Genomic DNA, 21,028 nt, shown 5'->3' on the forward strand with positions numbered 1-21,028 from the left:
AATATAGGTGAAAATATATAAGAGGGCAATACCTCTTTGTCATTTTCTATGGTACCCTATTCATCTGGGTCTCTTCACTTATTATTTTTTCATGAGATCTTAGCAGATGGTGGGTTTGGGATCTAGAAAATGTCCATCTTTAAATCAAGATTAGTATTCACTGTTTTTTACACTGTAAGCTAAATCTGAGAGAAAGGAAGGGGTGGGGTGAAAATACTCATGCTGTATGCATGAGGCTTTTCACCTGACACCATAAACTCCTCCCTATTAACAGGTGTGGGCACTTTTTTGTTTTTCTCTCCCTTCTCTTTCCACTAAGGACTAATTAGGGAAGTAGGCTTGACGAGTAAACTCACCATTTATGAAGAAGGAACCACTGACCTGATAGAAACTGAACTCTCAACACCAGGTAAGCATTCCTTCCTTAAAATAATAAATTTCAAATCATTAATTAAACTTGCAAGAAGAAATGGGAGAAATAGGGAGGAGAGATGAATTTCAGCATTATACAGGAAGGGTAAATCATAATTAGGTTTATGAGGAAAGATGTTTGCTTTTTGTTTTTGTTTTTCTATTTCAAATCATAATTTGGGGAAAATAAGCATTACAAAATATAACATCATTTGCACTGATGGGGCACAACTAGAGAAACAGATAAGAGAGGCATCTCTGAATGGAAAGCCCATCATCTGAAAAACAATTACAACCATCAGATCACAAGAGCTTTAAAAAAAATTCTCTGTCTCATTTACAGAAGTCCCCCATTGTACTGTAAGTGCTATGTTACCTTAAAAAGCAAGACCTTATATTTTATTTATTTATAAGAAGGTCTTTCAGGCCAGTGTTAACGCTTTCATTGACTAATGTTCATAACATATTTTAAGTGCTTGTTGTGTGATGATGAACACTTCAGTGCCCCAATGAATCTTGGACTCTTAAAACTTGAATGACTGGGGCGCCTGGGTGGCTCAGTGGGTTAAAACCTCTGCCTTCGGCTCAGGTCATGATCCCAGGGTTCTGGGATGGAGCCCCGCATCGGGCTCTCTGCTCAGCAGGGAGCCTGCTTCCTCCTCTCTCTCTGCCTGCTTCTCTGCCTACTTCTGATCTCTGTCAAATAAATAAATAAAATCTTTAAAAAACAAAAACAAAAACAAAAATCTTGAATGACTATAATTAATTACATTCCTTGACAAAAATTGCAGTTAGTGGGTCTGTTTTTGCTAACAGTTCAGCCAGAGGAATTATAAAGTTTTACCTTCTAATTCTAGAACACAAGTGAATTATGGGGCATTTATAATTTATTGGTGAGATTATGATTCTCTGATCTTGTAGCTCTCAGAATTAATGGTTGTCATTATGATTTTCTCATATAAGTCAAAAATCTGTAAAATATATTTTCTGCATCCATGAGAATTTCTTCATTCTGCTCTGTGCCCTAAAGCTATCTTTGTATTTCAAAAGAGAAAGGTCCTCAGGAAATTCATCACTGTTTACTGAAAGAACATTGTCCACTGGTGTTCATTAATTATAGTGTCTTCCCTCTGTGAACCCATGGGAGAAATGTCTCTCTGATTTTTATGTCACCAATATTTGTCACCCAGCACAATTGGTGAATAGAAAGGTATATTGAAGCCAGATCAAGGAGGGTTTTGGTTGCTTAGAGGTTAGAGAATTTTATTTAGAGATAATACAAGTGAAAAGTCAAGCAAATGCTATGATAAAGAGCATAAGAATAATGTTTTTAAAGATTTATTTATTTTAGAGAGAGAGAATGAGAGTGAGCGAGAGAGTATGAACAGGGGCAGAGGCAGAGAGAGAGGGAGAGAAGTCCTCAAACAGATTCCCCCGGAGCACAGAGCCTGACGTGGGGCTGGATCCCAGGACCCTGAGATCATGACCTGAGCCAAAATCAAGAGCTGACGCCCAACTCTCAGAGCCACCTGGGTGCCCCAAGAGTGTGAGAATAATTTTATGGACAAACTGAATCGCGTAACTAATCATGTTTGTTTCTCTTATGTTGGCTGCCAGGAAGCTTACAGTACAAAATGTGCTCTCACCTGCTGCAAATCCCCTGCTTCTCATTGTTGGTGGTGGTTTTGTTCAGCAAGGTCACAGGGATTACCATCTGTAGGGAAAATGTAAGATTAGGTTCCTGCAAGCCTCTGGTCACAATGTTTTTATCAGAAGACCAACACAATACCTTTCTTTTTTTAAAATTTACTTTTAAAGATTTTATTAATTGGGGCGCCTGGGTGGCTCAGTGGGTTAAAGCCTCTGCCTTCGGCTCAGGTCATGATCCCAGGGTCCTGGGATCGAGCCCCACATCGGGCTCTCTGCTTGGCAAGGAGCCTGCTTCCTGCTTTCTCTCTCTCTGCCTGCCTCTCTGCCTACTTGTGATCTCGTCTGTCAAATAAATAAATAAAATCTTTAAAAAAAAAAAAAACTTTAAAGATTTTATTAATTTCGTTGAGAGAGAGAGCACACACAGACTCAGGGGAAGGATGGATGCAGAGGGAGAAGCAGATTCCCCGCTGAGCAGGGAACTCGATGTGGGTCTTGATCCCAGGCCCTGAGGTCATGAGCTGAGCCAAAGGCAGCTACTTAATCTGCAGAGCCACCCATGCATCCCAGCACATAAACCTTTTTTATGTGTATTTCTGTTTAAAGACATATTATTTACCAATTGTTGATTTTTTTATTATCATTGAACTCCCAGTCAAGAGCATTATAACCCATAATTGAAGGAAGTTTGTGTAACACATGTATGTATCTTCTCGGTAAGACCCATCACAGTCTTTTTACCATAGGAACACTAGACAGCACTTAAGTACTATGCTTGGGACAAATTTTTATTTATTTATTTTTTAAGATTTTATTTATTTGACAGAGATCACAAGTAGGCAGAGAGCCAAGCAGAGAGAGAGAGAGAGAGAGAGAGAGAGAGAGAGGGAGGAGAAAGCAGGCTCCCTCCCTAGCAGAGAGCCGGATGTGGGACTCGATCCCAGGACCCTGAGATCATGACCTGAGCTGAAGGCAGAGGCCTAACCCACTGAGCCACCCAGGTAGCCCAGGACAACTTTTTTTTTTTTTTTTTTTAAGATTTTCTTTACTTGTTTGACAGAGAGAGAGAGAGAGAGAATGAGAAAGGTGAACACAAGCAGGGGGAGCGGGAGAGGGAAAAGCAGGCTTCCCACAGAAAAGGGAGCCTGATGCAGGGCTCCATCTCAGGATTCTGGGATCATGACCCGAGCTGAAGGCATATGGTTAATGACTGAGACACCCAGGTGCCCCTCGGGCCCATTTTAAACAGTGAAATTGCCAGCAGAATGTGAACATCACAATAGAATGTGGCACAAATACATCGTATAAAGGGCTTGTTTAGAATATAAAAGGTGGAAAGAGAGGTAAGATTCTGCAGCATCCGCTGAGAATATTGGCTTTGGAGACTCAAATATGTCCATAAATGACTGCAAAAACACCATCACTATGGATTTGAAGGGTTCCAGGTGAATCTTAGCAAGTAGGTGAATTCACAAATATGGAATCCACAAATAAAAAGGATCAACTCTGTATGTAGAACTATAGTCCATATGCTTTATCTGCTGGCCTCACTCTTGACCCCATATTATGTTTACACCTCTGTTTTTCCCTTGCCTGAATTTTAATTTAAACTTAATTTTTCATCATATATTTTACCTATACTTATAAGTGGTTTCAGGAACAAATCAGGCAATAAAGCAAATTGCCAACAAGTTCTTAGAATTCCTACCATTTGTGCTAGCTACTTTGCTATGTATCAAGACATAAAAACATCTCTAGGCATCAAATGTAATAAGAGATACATAACCAGTTTCTCTATGAAATAATTTTATCTTATTTTCTCAAATACTGAATTAGAATAAATGAATGTACTTAACATGAGGATCTGCTAAGACATTAATATTTTATTTAGAGATAGCATGAGGGAGTGAAATGTCAAGCAGATACAAGTGTGAAAAGATGATGCCTACATCTCTCCTTCCTTTGCTCAACCTGAACCCTGGAAGCTCGATCTTTGCAAAGCTTCTCCTATCAGCCCAGACTGTGAGTACTAGGGTCCAGGAAGCTGATTTTCTGGTGCTGCCCCTAGTATCTTTTCGGAGTCCTGGAGAGAATTACAAACACCTCAGGTATCCCACTCAGCAGACTGCAGCCATAGGACTTGGTCACAGGAGATATGCTTCGTCGAAGTTCAGACTCATGTAAACCATATGATGGAGTTGCATGGTGGATTTTAAATCATAATCAAACACTTGAGTATCTTATAGTCACAAAGAGCTGCCACATATTGAAATCAAGTAGTAACATCCTCTATCTGGGGAATGTGCTGAACAGGGAAGAATTCACTGCAGTCTCAGAAACACCAGGTTCTCATGTCTAGCTGAGAAATTTTTGCTATCCTAGTGTCTGTTTGTTGAGAGTAAGTGGATAAACTCTAGTGCCTGAATATAGAGAAAAAAAAGTTTGTTTAATTCAGTCAAGACCTGATTGGAATGTTGGGGGAGGAAAAGTTTCTTAGGAACAAAAAGCAGGGAATAGGAAGTCCCCAAATCTAGAAAAAAATAACTGCCTCTGAATGGCTGAATAGCATGCATTATATTAAGTTCTTTTTTGTTCCTTAATTTTGTCTAACTAAACTGAGTCTCAGCTTTTGTTCCCATCTGGTTCTTTATCTTCAACCTAGGTGTTTCTCTGCAAGTTGTTCCCCGTAAGCACCTGATGCCTGACCCACTCACATCTTCCACCTTTGCCCCACACTGTAAAAAGAAGTTTCCCTGCTTACCCTAAGACTCTTACTCTGAGCTTCCTCTTAACCATTCAGCAAGCACTTAGAATGCCCTTTTCCTCTGTGCCAGTCCTGTAGGTGATGGACTACAATAGAGCACAAAGCAGACATGGGGCCTTTCCTTCTTATACCTCCCAGTCGACTTGAGACAGACTCAAGGAACACATGAACAGATGTGAAATTACAACTGTTTCTGTGTCTCACAGGAAGAGTTGAGCGTACAGTGAGTGTGTATCATAGGAAGACTTAACCCAGCATGGATACTCACCTCTTTCCCAGATTAGGTCATTAACATTCTCTACTTCCACGTGCTCTCTGCTTTTCCCACCCCAGTGCCTCTCATCTTCCCTCATCAGAGGGAGCAATGGCATTCGGAATTGCACCCAGTGAGAACAGGACTTCAAGGATATTTCTAGGGAGATTCAAATGTTAACAAGCAAAAACTAAACACATCCCTTCTGCGTTCTCATTAGGTGTGGAATTGCTAGAGTTCTGGAGAAGATGCTGGTGCTCAGCTGTTCTACCAAATTGCTGATCCTGGAAAAAATGTTGAAGAGTTACTTCCCTGAATCACTCAAGGTATTCTACACTTAAGAGCCCTCTTTTTATTTCTTTATTTTATTTATTGTGAAATAAGGTCCGACTTGTGACTGTTTCCCCAGTTTTTCTCATGTCAGGACTTTCCTTTTAAACCTATTGAACAGATGGTTTCCCAATTGTCTCCTGCTAGAGACTGATTCCATGCAGCATAGATATGGCTGTGATAATTATTTTTTTGACAGTCACTCTAGATGACCTCTAGGAAAATTTAGGTGGTGCTGCACTAGACTATTTCTAGGTAAACTCAAGTTTCAAACTTTTCTTAATGGCAGAAGAATATGGATTAAGTAGCATTGTTCATAAGAACATAACCTAGGTTCACGATGGAGCTAGGTCCAGGAGTCATAAAGTTTTTATGACTATTTCAACATTTTTATTTATTTATTTTTTAATGGCTTTGTTGGTCTTAAAGCCTCTGTTGAAGTCTTCCCAAAGTCCGTGAGGGCCTGCAGATAACTCAGAGCTACTATGGAAGAAGACATTAATCACAGATTACAAATAAATATGAGATTTAAAATATTTTAAGCATTTGAAGAAAAAAAATTCAAAGTGCAAAAACATTGTCTTTGAGGGCTGCAATTCTTGAGCAAGGAGATAGCCCTACAATATGGATTTTCAAATGTAAGTGGCAAGGGGTATACCTCAGTGGTAAGAGCATTTGACTGCAAATGTGATGGCTGCTAATAACCCAGAAGAGATATAATGAATCATAATTTCTAAAGACAGAAACCAGAGTCCTGTGTATTGCGCACACACCCTCGATAATCCTTTTTTATACTAAATTTTAACAAAAGTTATCTAGAGCACTGTACTGGGGTGATTAAATATAGTCCTCTTGCCTTACGGGTCATGCTTAAACTATGTGTGGTAGGGAAAATCTAAGTGATTTGGGAGCATATGGCTAAAAGAGTACCAAATGGACAGTCCGACTCAAAATGTCCCATATTGAATGTTTGACCTACTCTTGCTAAAGAGAAATACAAAGGTTTTGGTGATCTTCATAGGGTCATCTAAGATCATACAATCATCAAGACAAATGATGGGCTCTTACCTTATAAATAGTATGTGGATAGTACTTTGGCATACAAATGATTTCAATTTATTTTATCCTTCCAACAACTTTGTAAGATGTTTATTAACCCATTTTAGAAATGAATAAGAATCTAAAAAAGGCTGAAGAAAGTAAAAAATCAGTTGAATCCTGGTTCTTTTGATTTCATAGCTATTGCTTCTCCTCTAGCAGCTTAACTACCAGATACCCAGGTGAGGATGTTGATTTTTCCCTTTTCTGTTTTTTTTTTTTTTTTGATTCCTTGCATACTGCTTGGCATGGGGCTTTGCCCATATAATTCTAAATAAACTGTTGTTGGTTGGTCGCTAGCAGTGTTATGAAGTAATTGCTCATTAACCCTCACCTGTTCAAATCTTATTTTCAAGGACCTCTGAATTCAGATTAGTTGAGTTGATCAGAATAGTAGGTATCATTTTTTTTTAACATACCTTTTATGCTGTCTCCTTTGAACTTTATAAAACCTATTAATTCCTCTGTAATATTAATAACTGAATAAGCAGGTAATTACATTATACTTTTAAAGATAATATTACTAAATCCCTTCCCTTTATCTAAGTGATAGAGTTCAGATTTAAATCCAAGCTTTCAGATTCCAAACTGCATAGTTGTGGTTTTCTGTTTTTTTTTTCATTGTTGGTTTTTTTTTTAATGCTTCTCATAACACCACTTGAACTAAGAGTTAAAGAAATGAAACACATAGGCACAAGTCATTGCCTTCCTCATATCATCTTCTCATTAATAGCTGCTTAGCTTGACACTCCCGATTTCTCATTTTCTGTACACAGTCTCTTTACCTTTGAATCTTTTTATCTTTCTTCAGTTATTGGATTGTTATATAGCGTTTGTCTCGGGTTCTCTGACCATAATTTCAAAATACCTCTTCAGTTACGCTATGCCCTTTTGAGAATCAAAATGATAAAGAAACAATTGTTTTGTTGTTCCATGCTTCCTCCATTTTTTTGGAGGCTATGGCTATGTATTTTATAATCTGTTTTTTTTAAAGTTTTTATTTAAGTTCCAGTTAGTTAACATATAGTATAATATTAGTTTCAGGTGTACAATTTAGTGATTCGATGCTTCCATACGTGACCCAGTGCTCATTACAACAAGTGAACTCCTTCTTAACCCCCATCACCTATTTCACCCATCCCCCCTCCTACCTCATCTTAGTATTTCTGTGATTAAATATCCCTCTACATTTCCTTCACAAATTCCAGCTGCTCATTCTTCCGGCATCCTTACTTCCCCTAGCTACTTCCCCTCTCCTCTCAACATGCACCCTTTGAATAAATAGGTGTTAAAGAATTTGTTTCATTGTCTTCAACCAATGCCAACTCTTTCAGTCGGTTGCAAAACTCTTACAAACAAGTCATTGCTTTTCCTTTCACAATCTGAATATCAGAATTTTTTTTTCCTTTTAACCTTAACATTGCAATCATATTTAAGCTCAATTTTTTAATAATGATGTATGGTTTCTTCATGGGAAAAAACACTCTAATAAATTTATGACGATGTATATATAAGATCGGCATCCCCAAAATTTAATAATTAAACAGAGCAAGCATGACCTTTCCAAGTTAATTTAGTTCTTGGATTTTCATTAAGTGTGATCCATGTCACATGTTAGTATTAGCCAGACCAAATTAGGAAAGATACATTCTATAAGAAGATTTGAGTGAGGTCCCAGATTGGGAAAGAGAAAAGAGAGTTGAATAATGTTCTAGGTATTGAGGAGCATGATTTGAATCATGATGTGATAAAAGAAGTAAAATGTAGATTCTAATGTCGCTATAATTTAAATTGGTTTTCCCTGAAGTATAACACATACTAGAAGATGCATATAACATAATTATGTGGATCAATGAATTTTCATAGAGCAAATACTTATATAATTTATGCTCCAATCAAGAAAGAACATTACTTCAGAAACAATTTCTCCCCAGCCCCCCAGTGCTCTTTTCCAAACATTCTCTTTCCCAGATCTCCCTAAGTAACCAGCATCCTGACTTCTAAAACCATAATGTAGTTTTGTCACTTCTGAATATAATGTAAATTGAATCACATAGTATATCTTTTTGCATCTACCTTCTTTCCTTCACCATTAAGTTTCTGTTTTGTAATTTATACTATGAATATGCTACAATTTATTCATTTTTTCCCACTGCTGATGGACACTGCGATTGTTTTCAGTTTCTGTCTATGATGAAAGTGCTGCCAAGAACACTAGCCTGTAACTCACTCTTGTTGTTACCAACACAACTTCTTCTCTATAAGCACCCCTGGCATATGGAGGTTGCTTTATAGGGCAGTCATCTTTGATTCTAAGTGGAGAAAAGAAATATGAAAGAGCACAGGTAAGAATTCTAATACTCAGTATTGTTTAGTCAACAACCTGTTGATCCACTATGTCAGACTCCATGTATACAGCAATGAATAAGACATAGTCATGACCCTCAGGTCAGGGAATGCTTAGAGAGCCTTCCTCCATCAAATCTGAAAGGCAGGGAGCTTTTTTGGGGAGGGGAGTTACCCTCAGTGATGTTTAATTGTAACTCTGGATTGAAGGAGTAGTTACATTAAGCAGGTTATTTTTGGAGAGCATAATAAGCTTCAAAATAAGCTGAACATCAAAATTATCTGTGGAATTGTAAAAGATATTATGAGCCCTACATCCATACATCAGATTCTGATTCCTTCTGTAAGTATTTATTATTGACCCATGTGCCATCTAGTCAGACTGTTGTATCTCTCATTGCTCTACAGTAAAAACCAAAGTTTGGGGAGAGTTTTCATAGATTTTCCTAGTTTTTTTGTTGTTGTTGTTTTGTTTTGTTTTGTTTTTACCAGTTTTCATGTACAATAATGAAATAACAAGAGAAAAGTTTGTACATGTGCATGTTGTATAGAAGTGCATATAAAAAAAATTTCCCTTCTCATGGCCATAACTATATAGTACAAGACGAAGAGAAAACAGTAATATGCAACTGAAAGAGTTAGTAATATGACTGGCTTGTCTTTCTGGGTTCTCTGGCTCAGGTTTATGGAGCAGTGATGAACATGAATCGTGGGAATCCCTTTCAGAAGGAGGTGGTGGTGGATTCGTGGCCAGACTTCAAAGCTGTTATCACCCGGCGACAGAAAGAGGTACAGATTGGAAAGGACAGAGAAACAAAACAAAACCAAACAAAACACCCCCTGAAAACCCAAGAGTTGGCATCAACTGGAAAGAAAAGATTGGGTAAAGGGAATATTATAACCATTACAGTCATATATATTAGCTTAAAAGGTACATATTTCACCATTAGTTTTTTTAAAAGATTTTATTTATTTGCATGAGCGAGAGCACAAGGAGGGAGGGGCAGAGGGAGAAGCAGACTCCCCACTGAGCAGGGAGCCCAACATAGATCAGGATCCCAGGACCCTGATATCTTGACCTGAGCTTAAGGCAGAGGTTTAACCGCTGAGCCACCCAGGTGCCCCTCACTATTAGCTTCTAATTTGACTGGCTTTGGAGTTGCAGACATGGAAAACTGCTAGCTTAAATGTGTTTAATAAAGTGTTTCTTTAGTGTTTCACAATATCTAGAACCATGAAGCATACGTACTTATGCATACTTGTTTTTCCTCTGGTTTGATGTTTTCCTGTGACCAACAACTTCGGTAATGTGGGTAAATACATAGGGAGACTGAAAAAGATGACATCTGCCCCATTTTGCAAGGACAAAGAGCTCATGTCATCAAATGTGTTGCCCTGACCACATTAGGAAAGTTCTGAGAGTTCTGTTTAAATCTTGTAGGTGGCTCCATTAAATTATACCCTTTCCATTTTTTTTTTTTTTAAGATTTTATTTACTGGGACACCTGGGTGGCTCAGTTGGTTAAGCGGCTGCCTTTGACTCAGGTCATGATCCCAGCATCCTGGGATCCAGTCCCCCATTGGGCTCCTTGCTCAGCAGGGAGCCCTCTTCTCCCTCTGCCTCTGCTACCACTCTGCCTGCCTGTGCGCACGTGCCCTCTCTCTCTCTCTCTGACAAATAAATAAATAAATAAATAAAATCTTTAAAGATTTTATTTACTTATTTGACAGAGAGAGACACAGCAAGAGAGGGAAACAAGTGGGCCGGCGGCAGGGTGTGGGAGAGGGAGAAGCAGGCTTCCTGTTGACCAGGGAGCCCAATGTGGGGCTCAATCACAGGACTCTGGGATCATGACCTGAACCAAAGGCAGACGCTTCATGGCTGAGCCACGTAGGCAACCCCTTTCCACTTTTATAAATAAATAAAATCCTAGAAAGAGATGGAATAAACATCTTAAAACTTTCCAAATACCAGATGAATAATCAAGCAAAAGTATACTAAGCAAAATATCTGTTGCTTCCCTCACCAGAGTGTATTAGCCACATTCCTATCTAGCCGTGGTTTACAGGTGGCTGATTTTGGCAGTGGGAATGATCTAAGTATATGCTGCCAATGTACCTAATTTATCTAGTATTTGAGATACCTAGAGGACATATTTATGTTTTTACAATTATGTCTTCTGTCCCAGGCTGAGACAGATAACCTGGACCATTATTCTAATGCCTACGCTGTGTTCTACAAGGATGTCAGGGCTTACCAACACCTGTTGGAAGAACACGATGTTATCAACTGGGATCAAGTTCTTCAAATACAAGGTGAGATCAAGCACAGACACTAGGCAGTCTTCTTTTTTTCATTTTTGTCATATACATCAGATAGATATGATATCTCTTTCACATATATGATAATATATATACTTAAGTGCACAAATTCAAAGATATACATTTTATATAGTTACAATTTTTATACTACAGTTTTGTAAGAACACTTGTTTTACTCCTAAAGAGGCTTGGCCATTGGGGTAAGTAGGCACCGTTTAAATTCGGCTGCTTTCAAGTGACATTTTCCCCCCACTGTTACTGTAATTTAACAGCATATTTTTCTTTATTCCTCATAATCATTTCCTGTTCCAGTCTTTTAAAGTGACTCTAACTTCAGTGTAAGCCAATAGGTAAGTCTTCCCTTCTTTCTGAAGCAGCTGATTGGAAAGAGATTATTAACTGATTTGCATCAGATATCCTGACATGATTTAGTAAGATAAGTGTATATCTGAGATTCAAGGAGATAATTGCATGGTTATCGATGCTAATGGAAGAACTTTTGGCCAAGACTGATCTACATTAAGAGTTTCTAATACTGTGCATGGACAATTTCAGCTTCAGTGGCTTACTTTTCCAACTTCTCGTGATGACTGGGGAGATGATACAGTCAATGAAGTTCTTGTTTTTAACTGTTGCATTGAAAGTGAGTTCCTTCATCATTGGACAGGAAGGTAGGGTCCCCGTCTGGTAATATTTTTCAGCAGCAAACAGCTGAAGCCCTCTCACAAGGAAGAAGCTCTTGTCTACTTGCAAAGAATGACCAAGGCATATCATTTTCTAAAGTCTTGGGGTGTTTTATAACATCCCTTTGGAAATGCTCACAAAAGTGTTATAGTGGAAGTTCTGAATGGTCTCTGACTTTTACAAATTTATCCCAGTTACACTGGTGAGACGTGAGACGTGAGACAGGGTTCTACCACTCACATAGCCAAACTAACAAAATTTTCTTGCCATTATTACTCGAGTGTGGAAATAAGTAGATCTCTTACTTGGTATGAAAAATCATGGCAATGATTGGACAGTCTGTGGTACCAGAGGACCCACTCTCCTCAAAGCACCTAAAGCCACTATTAGGATGAGAACATCCTTGTAATTGCCAGTAATTTTTTTTTTTTCCCCTAGCAGGTGGAGCTGTTAGTCATGAGTCAGTCTTTACATTGATACATCATCCACCCTGAAGTTAGGTGGGGACAGATGAGAGTTAATAGCACCTAAAATAATGGTAAAGCCCCCTCATTTAGCATGTAACCAGTGTAGGCATTGTCTTTGGCTCCTGATATGGCCTCTCACCTATAGGCTTTGCTATATAAAGGAACTATAATTTCCTTGGAATACAGAATAGCTCTTAAGAAGTCATCGGTATCTTTATTCATTTTAACCAAAGCACCTAAGGGCTATTCCCATAACATCCCCAAATCATGAATGACTCCAAAAGCCAACTACTACCACAGAAAAGGCCGGTCTTTCATCTTGCACCCCAGAGTTACTGGTGGGGCTGCCTGGAAAGCCTACAAAAATTAGGCAATGGAGGGATGCCTGGGTGGCTCAGTCAGCTAAGCCGCTGCCTTCAGCTCAGGTCAATATCCCGGGGTCCTGGGATCAAGCCCCACATCAGGTTTCCTCCTAGCAGGAAGTCTGCTTCTCCCTCTCCCTCTGTTACTCCCCCTGCTTATGCTCTCTCTCTCTCAAATAATAAATAAAATATTTAAAAAATATTAGGCAACAGAGCTACTTCAATGCCAGGTGTTCAGAGCAATGGTGCACTCTACACGGGGATGCCTTTGTCATTTTTAATCTAAGAGCTGTCCATAAACAAGGTTAAATAGGGGTTCACCCACAGGAAGAGCCAAACTCTTTGTGTTGGCCATGAGAGGACAGGGTATGAAAAAGTATACAGCCATCCAGATGGGCCAGGCTCTTTTGTTCACTACTGGTAGCATGGACATGAGAGAGCTTGTTGACGTGAGCACTAACCTAAAAGTTCAGAATCTGGCTTGCTGGTACTGTGGTCCCATTATCTGTGATCCAATAAATGGTCTGAGTTCTGTCTTATCCAATTAGCAATGCCTCCCTTTCTAAGGAGGTGAGGTGAACAAAGGTAGGACGATTTTAGTGAAGATTCCTGATGTGAGCAAGGAGAAAATCACTTGTTAAAATGGTAATCGGTGTCAGGGACAGAAGGACATGGTCTACAAACCATGGAGAGATCATCCACAAAATCCAAACTATAGAGATTCTACCCAGCAAACTGGATTCTTTAACAAATAAATGGAAAGAATATTTAAAGGATATGAAGGAGGGATAGGCATGTAAAGAAAAGCTGCAGATTAAAAGATCCACCAGACAAAAAGTGAACAAAATCTAACTATAGTGTTTAAGGCTCACCCTTGCATAATAAAACTTAAAACAAGGATGTGACTGTCATTAAAGATGATAATAGTGGCTATTTTTAGTGGAGAGTGAGAGAATTGTGCTTAGGAGAATGGTAAATAGAAGATGGTTAGTGAATTTCTATTTTTATGGCTTTAGTAGTAGATAAAATATGTAATACTGAAGTTACACATTTTTTTTTTTTAGATTTTATTTCTTTATTTGACACACAGAGAGAGTGCACAAGTAGGCAGAGCAGCAGACAGAGGGAGAGGGAGAAGCAGGCTCCCCACTAGGCGGAAAGCCTGATGCAGGGCTTGATCCCAGGACCCTGACATCATGACTTGAGCTGAAGGTGGACGCTTAACTGGCTGAGCCACCCAGTTGCCTCAGTTATACATTTGTTTTATGCAGTTTTTCTATTACATCTTATGATTTTAAAAGTTTTTCAAGGGGCACCTGGGTGGCTTAGTTGGTTAAGCGTTTGCCTTCAGCTCAGGTCATGATCTCTAAGTCCTGGGATCAAGCCCCACATCAGGCTCCCTGATCAGCAGGGAGTCTGCTTCCCCCTCTCCATCTGCCCCTCTGCATGCTTGTGCTCTCCCTTTCTGTCTCTTTCTCTCTCTCTCTCAAATAAATTAAATATTTTTTTAAAAGTTTTTTAAAAGAAATATTAGTCTGACTTTTAGAAAGAAGTACTTCAATCTAAGAAAAATAAATTTTGTTTGAACTTCCAATCATACCCTTCATTAGCTTGAACGATTTTTTTCTCAGAGTCTCTTCAATTACTTCGATGTAATTCAGGTTTATAATGTGGGATTCTAGCCACAACTTCTGTAATTTCTAATAGTGTTAACTTGAAGAAACTACTTGGTTTTTCTAGACTTAAGTCCCTGAGAAAGTAGCCAGTGCTCGGATTTCAGACTCTATTCAACATGATCTCCTATTCGTGTATTCATGTATTCTTCAACCGGAAGTGACTTACTGGAAGGAGGAAACAAGCTTTTAGATAAGGATGGAAGTGGGAAAGTCAATTTCCAGAGGATTCAATTAATCAGGAAACCCTAGAAAGGATAGAGCTGATAGGATTTTGGAGAAATAGAGCAAGTCTGTTCTAAGTAAACAGAAGCTAACATGCCATGTGATGAGCTCTATCAGAGACTGTACCATTCTTGGGTCTCATGCTGGTGCAGTGCCCCGCACAGTGTTTTACATACGAGTACTGAATGAAGATTTATAGATAACATCGTATACCTGTGATAAATGATTAGGATCCAAGTGAGTCAAGTTTAGGATAAATCTCACCAACGCTAAATTTATACCTTGATATTTCTGCAATGGGCATCTAGGCAAGAGGCTAGAAGACTCTGTAAGTCAGAATGCCATGCCAACTAAATGTGAGTTCTCTTATGCTTCCAGCTGAATGGTAGATTGTAGACTTTGAGAGCTATACAATTTCTCTTACCTTAGGAGCTTAGGATTAGTCTGAGAAGTCAGAAGTCAGGAAAGTCCCGCATGCAATTCCATATTCTTAACGGATATTCCCATCAGAAGTGTTCATGGAAGATCATGATTGTGAGAAACAACACGATGGGGATCTGGAAATCCCATACAATGTTTGAGAATCAGGCCAGGAGTCGCTGCAATAATTCATATATAGCTCTACAGGGGTTAGGATGATACGAGGTGGCTAACTGGCGGCGTAGTACAAAATACTGCGACAAATACTTCCTGTGTTTTCAGATAAAATACCGTTTTTCATTATGTCTTTCCATATACAGGGCTGCAGAGTGAGTTACATGATGTTTCCAAAGCTGTTGCCAACTCAAAGCATTTAGGTGTAAAGTTAACTTCCTTCAAGGCTGTTCAATTTTTCCCTCATCCACTTCTGCCGGACACCAGTTCTCTGTACGTAGACCAAGTTTCTGCATGTGGGGCGGGATTTCCTGCACAGAAGTACAGAGAGGAGTACCTGAAACACTGACTGTTATTAAGGGATATTTGGGTCCCTTGGAGTAAGGCCACAGAATCTAGATACGTCTGTGTGTCATGAGTCCATGGGTCTGTGTGTGTGTATTTATTTTTCTGCTGTGCTTGACTGCTCCTAATTTCTTGCAAAATCAAATCCGTGTCTTTGTGCATAGTGATAAGTGAACTCAGGAGTCCTGTATTTTCACAGGAAAATCATTCCTTGGTATGCTCCTCCTCCAAATAATTCAAAATAACCTCTCTTTGAGCCAAAAAGTGTTTTTTGCATGTTTCAGGGAAGTGGGTAAATGACTGATTTTATAGAGAGCTCTTATTTGTGGGGCACTGAATGTTTTAAATACATTACCTCTTGAACCCTTTCCACAACCCCACAAAGTACTGTATAATTACCTTTTTGAACAGAGTTGAAGTAATACATAGGAGTAAATTGTAGAGCTAAGAAATAATTTCTAATTCTGACTCAAGAATCCAATCTTCAGAAGACTTGCTAGTGTAACCTGCATTCTTCTTAATGGGAGAGCCCCTGCTCTGACATTTGCTGGTTACCTCCCTTTCTGCTTAATCTTTCTGAGCCTTGATCAATTTCTTTTTGGGGGAAATTAACCTATAATATCTTCCTTACTCATATTTTGTAAACAAATGAAACATGATATTTGAAAAGTACCTACCTCAATGAATGTTAATTTTATTCTAGGGAATATGTTGAAGGAATTTTTGAGCAAAGCAAGACTAAAGCTAAAGAAGAATGGGCACTATAAGTCACATAAAGCAATTAGACTTTATTTTTATTTCATTTTATTTTTTTCAGTAATTAAAATTTTCAAGGACATACAAAGGCTGAGTGAGAGATTATAATAAGGAAAATCTCATCAATTTATGGCTAATCTTGTTTCATCCATAGCCCATCTACAAACTACTTTGAAGGAAATATCCCAGACATTATGCTATTATTCTTAAATATCTTAACATATATTTCTAAAAGATAAAGATTCTTAAAAAAAAAAACAAAAAACAAAAAACACTATACTAATATCACTCCTGTACAGAGGTTTCCAGGACCACCCACAAGCTCATTGATTAGCTAGAAGATCCCACAGAACTCAGCAGAGACAGGCTACAAAGCAAAATCAGCAGAGGAAAAAGGTGCATTGGCAAAATCCAGTGAAAACCAGGCAAAAGCTTTCCAGAACACTCCCCAGTGGAGTCATACAGGACACGCTTAATTTCCCTAGCAATAACTTGTGACAACACATATAGGATTTTTTTATTGGAGGCATACTTTGCCTAGCACATAACAATTTTCTAGACTCCCAGAGGGAGAGCAGGTGTTCCGCATAAACCACACTGATTGCACAAACAGGTAGGCACGGTAACTGCCAACTCCTGTCAGTTCTGGGAACAGCAGGACCCCTGCAGAAATCCAAACTGCCAGCTGCCATCCAAGGGCCAAGCTGGCAAGCAGGCTTCCCTAAAGATAGAGGCCTCAAGCTTGCTGCATCAACTCTGTGCTGTTTTAAAATTGGTTAATAGTATTTCCTTAAACCAGTTAGTAATTACATTTCCCAAATTAATATAATATTTTAGCAGTTTATTTTGAATAAGCACCTAAATAAAGTTCATACATTGAAATTGGTTAATATGTCTCTTATATACAGGTTCCCCTTTCATATTTTTTATTTCTTCCATTACTTTTTGTTGAAGAAACCAGGCTATGTGTTTCCCCATCTTTTACTGTCCCATCCCTGAGATGCTATTTAAAATTCTTCTCTATCCTCCGTCAGGTCTTTTAAAATCAGATCTTGCTTTAAATTGCTCCCTTCTGCATAGGAAGAAACTGTCTTTTACACCTAAGTCCGTACCCAAATTTGTATACCCATTATTTTGGATACCCTACCCTTCAGATATAAGGTCATAGTCACTAACTACTCCTGAAACATTTGCCTTAACAATGTTTTTATTTGTAGTGACATTTCTTTTCTTTTCTTTCTTTCTTTTTTTTTTTTTTTGAAGATTTTATTTATTTATTTGACCGAGAGAGAGATCACAAGTAGGCAGAGAGGCAGGAAGAGAGGGGAAAGCAGGCTCCCTACTGAGCAGAGACCCTGATCCCAGGCTTGATCCCTGGACCCTGAGATCATGACCTGAGCTGAGCCTTAACCCACTCAGCCACCTAGATGCCCCTACAGTGACATTTCTGCCTGGGGCTTTGTTGCCTCAGGGTTTTCAGCCTTTGTTCTTTTCAAAAATAAGAAATTCTATCAAGACCATGATTGCTGGTGTTTATTTTTTCCTTTTTTTACCCTCCTTAGTGGTTAGATTATTGTTGCAGTGCCAGAGCCCAGAGTATGTGTAGAATGACAGGTAATTGTGGAACCACTAATAAAAAGAAACCACAAATTTTAATTTATAAACATCGTAGCGAGAATGACATTAGCTGTTATGGGGGATGGTCTTATGATACTAACAATTTCAAGAATGAAAGCAAATTCAGAAGCAAAACCAGCACCATAGGCTTGCAACTAAGTAATCCATCTCAGTTCTTAGAAATTGCAACAATTCCTATCCTTGCCTTTATCTCAATACCATGAGATTTTAGACCTTTTTCCAGACCTTTTAGGGGTAGGTCTAGAAAGACTGGCATTTTTTTGAGCATCTATACATGCCTAGAACGTTAAGCAATGTATACTTTTTTCCTGGCCATGGATGCATAAAGATACAGTTCGACCCTAATACTTTTTTTTTTTTTTAAACCAAGGAAAATATTAGGGGCCCAAGAATGTAGACTTGTTTAGGCTTCAGGGAAGGTGTCAACAGACTCAGGCCTTAAGAAGAATAAGTCTGAGAACTATTTTACAGAAAAATGAAATACATGCCCTAATCTATATGAAGGCAAAAAGATATGGGCATAAAATGAGGAGGAAAGACTTCAGTTTCATATAATGAGGATTTTCTCCTACCGGAAATGAAACCCTGAAAGATGTTCATAAGTGGGAAGTGATAGATAGATTCCAATTTATTGAAAATATATTGATATTGGCTAAGTACAGGGATTGTTTCTTAGTTTGAATCAGTGCAAGAAGAAAAGTAGCTGGTTGTAGTCCTAGGACCCTGCATTCACATTTCTTCTCGTGTTGTTTCCTTCTAGAAAGGGCTCTGCCCCACGACTAACTTACCTGAGTGTTGCTGATGCTGATCTGCTCAACCGGACTTGGTCTAGGGGCGGCAATGAACAGTGTCTCCGGTATATCACGAAACTCATCTCTTGCTTCCCCAGTGTATGTGTCCGGGATGATAAGGGAAACCCGATCTCTTGGTCTCTTACAGACCAGTTTGCCACCATGTGCCATGGCTATACCCTGCCAGAGCATCGCAGAAAAGGTTACAGCAAGCTGGTGGCCCTCACACTGGCCAGGAAATTGCAAAGCCGGGGATTCCCCTGTCAGGGCAACGTCCTAGATGACAACACAGCATCCATAAGCCTCCTGAAGAACCTCCGGGCTGAGTTCTTGCCCTGTCGCTTTCATAGGCTTATTCTCACCCCTGCAGCTTTCTCTGGCTAAGTTTACCTCTAGCCCATTGGAACTCCAAGAATTTTCTTCTTTTCCCTGAATATACATACACTTCTTAGCTGGCAACGAAGGGAATTTTCCAACTGGAACCAGAAGAATTGAAAAGGGCCCGGAGAAGACACGCAGCATCAGCCTGAGAAGCCTGTCTTCTCCTGCATCAGGGTTCTACAGGAAATAACCGGGGATCAGAGACAGCAACGGCTGACAGGAGGATGATTATCTTCCTTCGGGATGTACTGCAGGAAAAAGGTTCTAAAGCCAGCAGTTCTCAGCCCAGTTATAGAAATGACTGCATGAGAACAGTGTCTTAACACAGGAGCATGTGCCTACGGCTTCCTTATTGCTGCCTGGGTTTCTGCTGTGGGTGGTCACAGCCACACCAGCTCCCCACTACCGTAAATAACACACCGCAGCCTGCTGCGATGTCTCTCTAAACTCTTCCTACCACTTCTGATCCAGCTTTTCTGTAGAATACCCTGCTTTTTCTCCTTTAATGACTGGTTTCCACCTCTGCTTACAACTCAAGCCTATCGCCTTTCCTGGAGAATGTTCCAGTGAAGTGTTTCTCACATTTTTGTTCACTTCTGAATCACCTGGGGTGCAGATTGCAACACAGACTGTGGAGCCTCTTTCCCCACAGCCCCTGATTCAGTAAGTCTGCGGTAGGGCCTGAGAATTGGCATTTCTAAAAAGTACCTACTGCTCAGTGGTCATGGATGGAGGAAAGAAGATACAGGCATTTTAAATGCTAGGAACAGATGGTGTCAGCATAGGATTGGACCTTAGCTATCACCTATTCCAGCTTCCTTGTTTATAATCTGCTTTCTCATTCACATTTTCTCTTGCACAGCTATAATAGGTGTGAATGTGGGTATGCAGATGCACACATAAACGTACTATCATAGATGCATTAATACATATATACATTTGCTTCATATTTTATATATGTGTATGTATAAACTCAGAATTCTGCTAAGATAATAAACTTTAATTCATTGCATATGAAAACTTGAAGGCTCAGGGAAAATAAATGACTTTTTTAAGATAATACAATCAGTGTTAGACATCCAGCCAGTATGCTGTCATTTTGATTTCAATTTTTTTTTTTTTTTTTTTGGTTACTATATCATGTATCTTTTCTGTAAAGGAAATTAAATGCCTAAATAATTAAATAAATATTTTCATCAGCATTTTATCCTGAGTATTTTTTTTTTTTTAATTTGGGTTTCAATTTCTTTTGTGTATATATATCTTTCAAGGATTGCAGAGGAAGAAATATGCATCACCAACTAACTGTGTCCTTGCATTTACAATAAAAGCAGGCACAGACTGAATGGTCAGATTGGTCTAGTTTGTATAAAGTGGACTCAGATATAGAGAAAATATTGTTTTCTTATCCCAACAGAGGCCATAAAATCCCAACTATGAAGATAAATGAAGATCCAAATTTAGGTGTTTATTCTGAGAGAAGTAAACACACTGACCGAGAGAATCATTTTAATAAAAAAACAAGACTCCTTGGGAGTGAGTATATGCTTAGGTCATCCTGACTATTGGTTACCTGGAAACTTATGCTTGGTTTCAGAGGGAAGAACACCAAGTAATTGGAGTCCATAAAGCTCTTGGGAAAATATGGTCTACGTTCTGCCCCAGGGATGCTCATTATCTTTAGTGTTGATTCAACATAATTATTGCTGCCTGGTATATGGCAATAATATTATAGCCTTACTTTATTCTTAATAATAACATGCCTCTAATTTATCTAACGTTCAACTATGTGCTGATCATTGTGCTGAAGAGTGGATATATATAACTTAATCCTTGTGAAAGATAGGAATTATCTTATCATGGGAATTCTGGCTGGGAGATGTCATGACTCATCAAAACTCATGCAGGCTCCAAGTGGCCACGTGGTGGTCAGAACCA

The 21,028-nt window shown here is 39.0% G+C and overlaps 1 protein-coding gene across 2 annotated transcripts; it reads left to right on the forward strand.

Annotated features, from left to right (window-relative positions):
• Positions 1-289: 289 nt before the first annotated feature.
• On the forward strand, positions 290-20,217 carry LOC101679646 (glycine N-acyltransferase-like protein 3). 2 transcript variants are annotated; one of them, XM_045071215.1, is made up of 6 exons: positions 290-409; positions 5,299-5,404; positions 9,534-9,641; positions 11,042-11,168; positions 15,326-15,452; positions 18,679-20,217. In XM_045071215.1, exons 2-6 carry the CDS (start codon positions 5,327-5,329, stop codon positions 19,091-19,093), a joined length of 855 nt encoding a protein of 284 aa, XP_044927150.1. In that variant the 5' UTR covers positions 290-409; positions 5,299-5,326; the 3' UTR covers positions 19,094-20,217. The 2 variants fall into 2 exon arrangements, with proteins under 2 accessions (XP_044927150.1, XP_044927151.1); XM_045071216.1 differs by lacking the exons at positions 290-409; positions 5,299-5,404 and adding an exon at positions 7,997-8,851 and having other exon boundaries at positions 18,679-20,216.
• The last annotated feature ends 811 nt before the right edge of the window (positions 20,218-21,028 follow it).

Source organism: Mustela putorius, unplaced genomic scaffold (assembly GCF_011764305.1).
Source record: "Mustela putorius furo isolate JIRA1106 unplaced genomic scaffold, ASM1176430v1.1 tig00003983_pilon_pilon_pilon, whole genome shotgun sequence".
Lineage (NCBI taxonomy): Eukaryota > Metazoa > Chordata > Mammalia > Carnivora > Mustelidae > Mustela > Mustela putorius.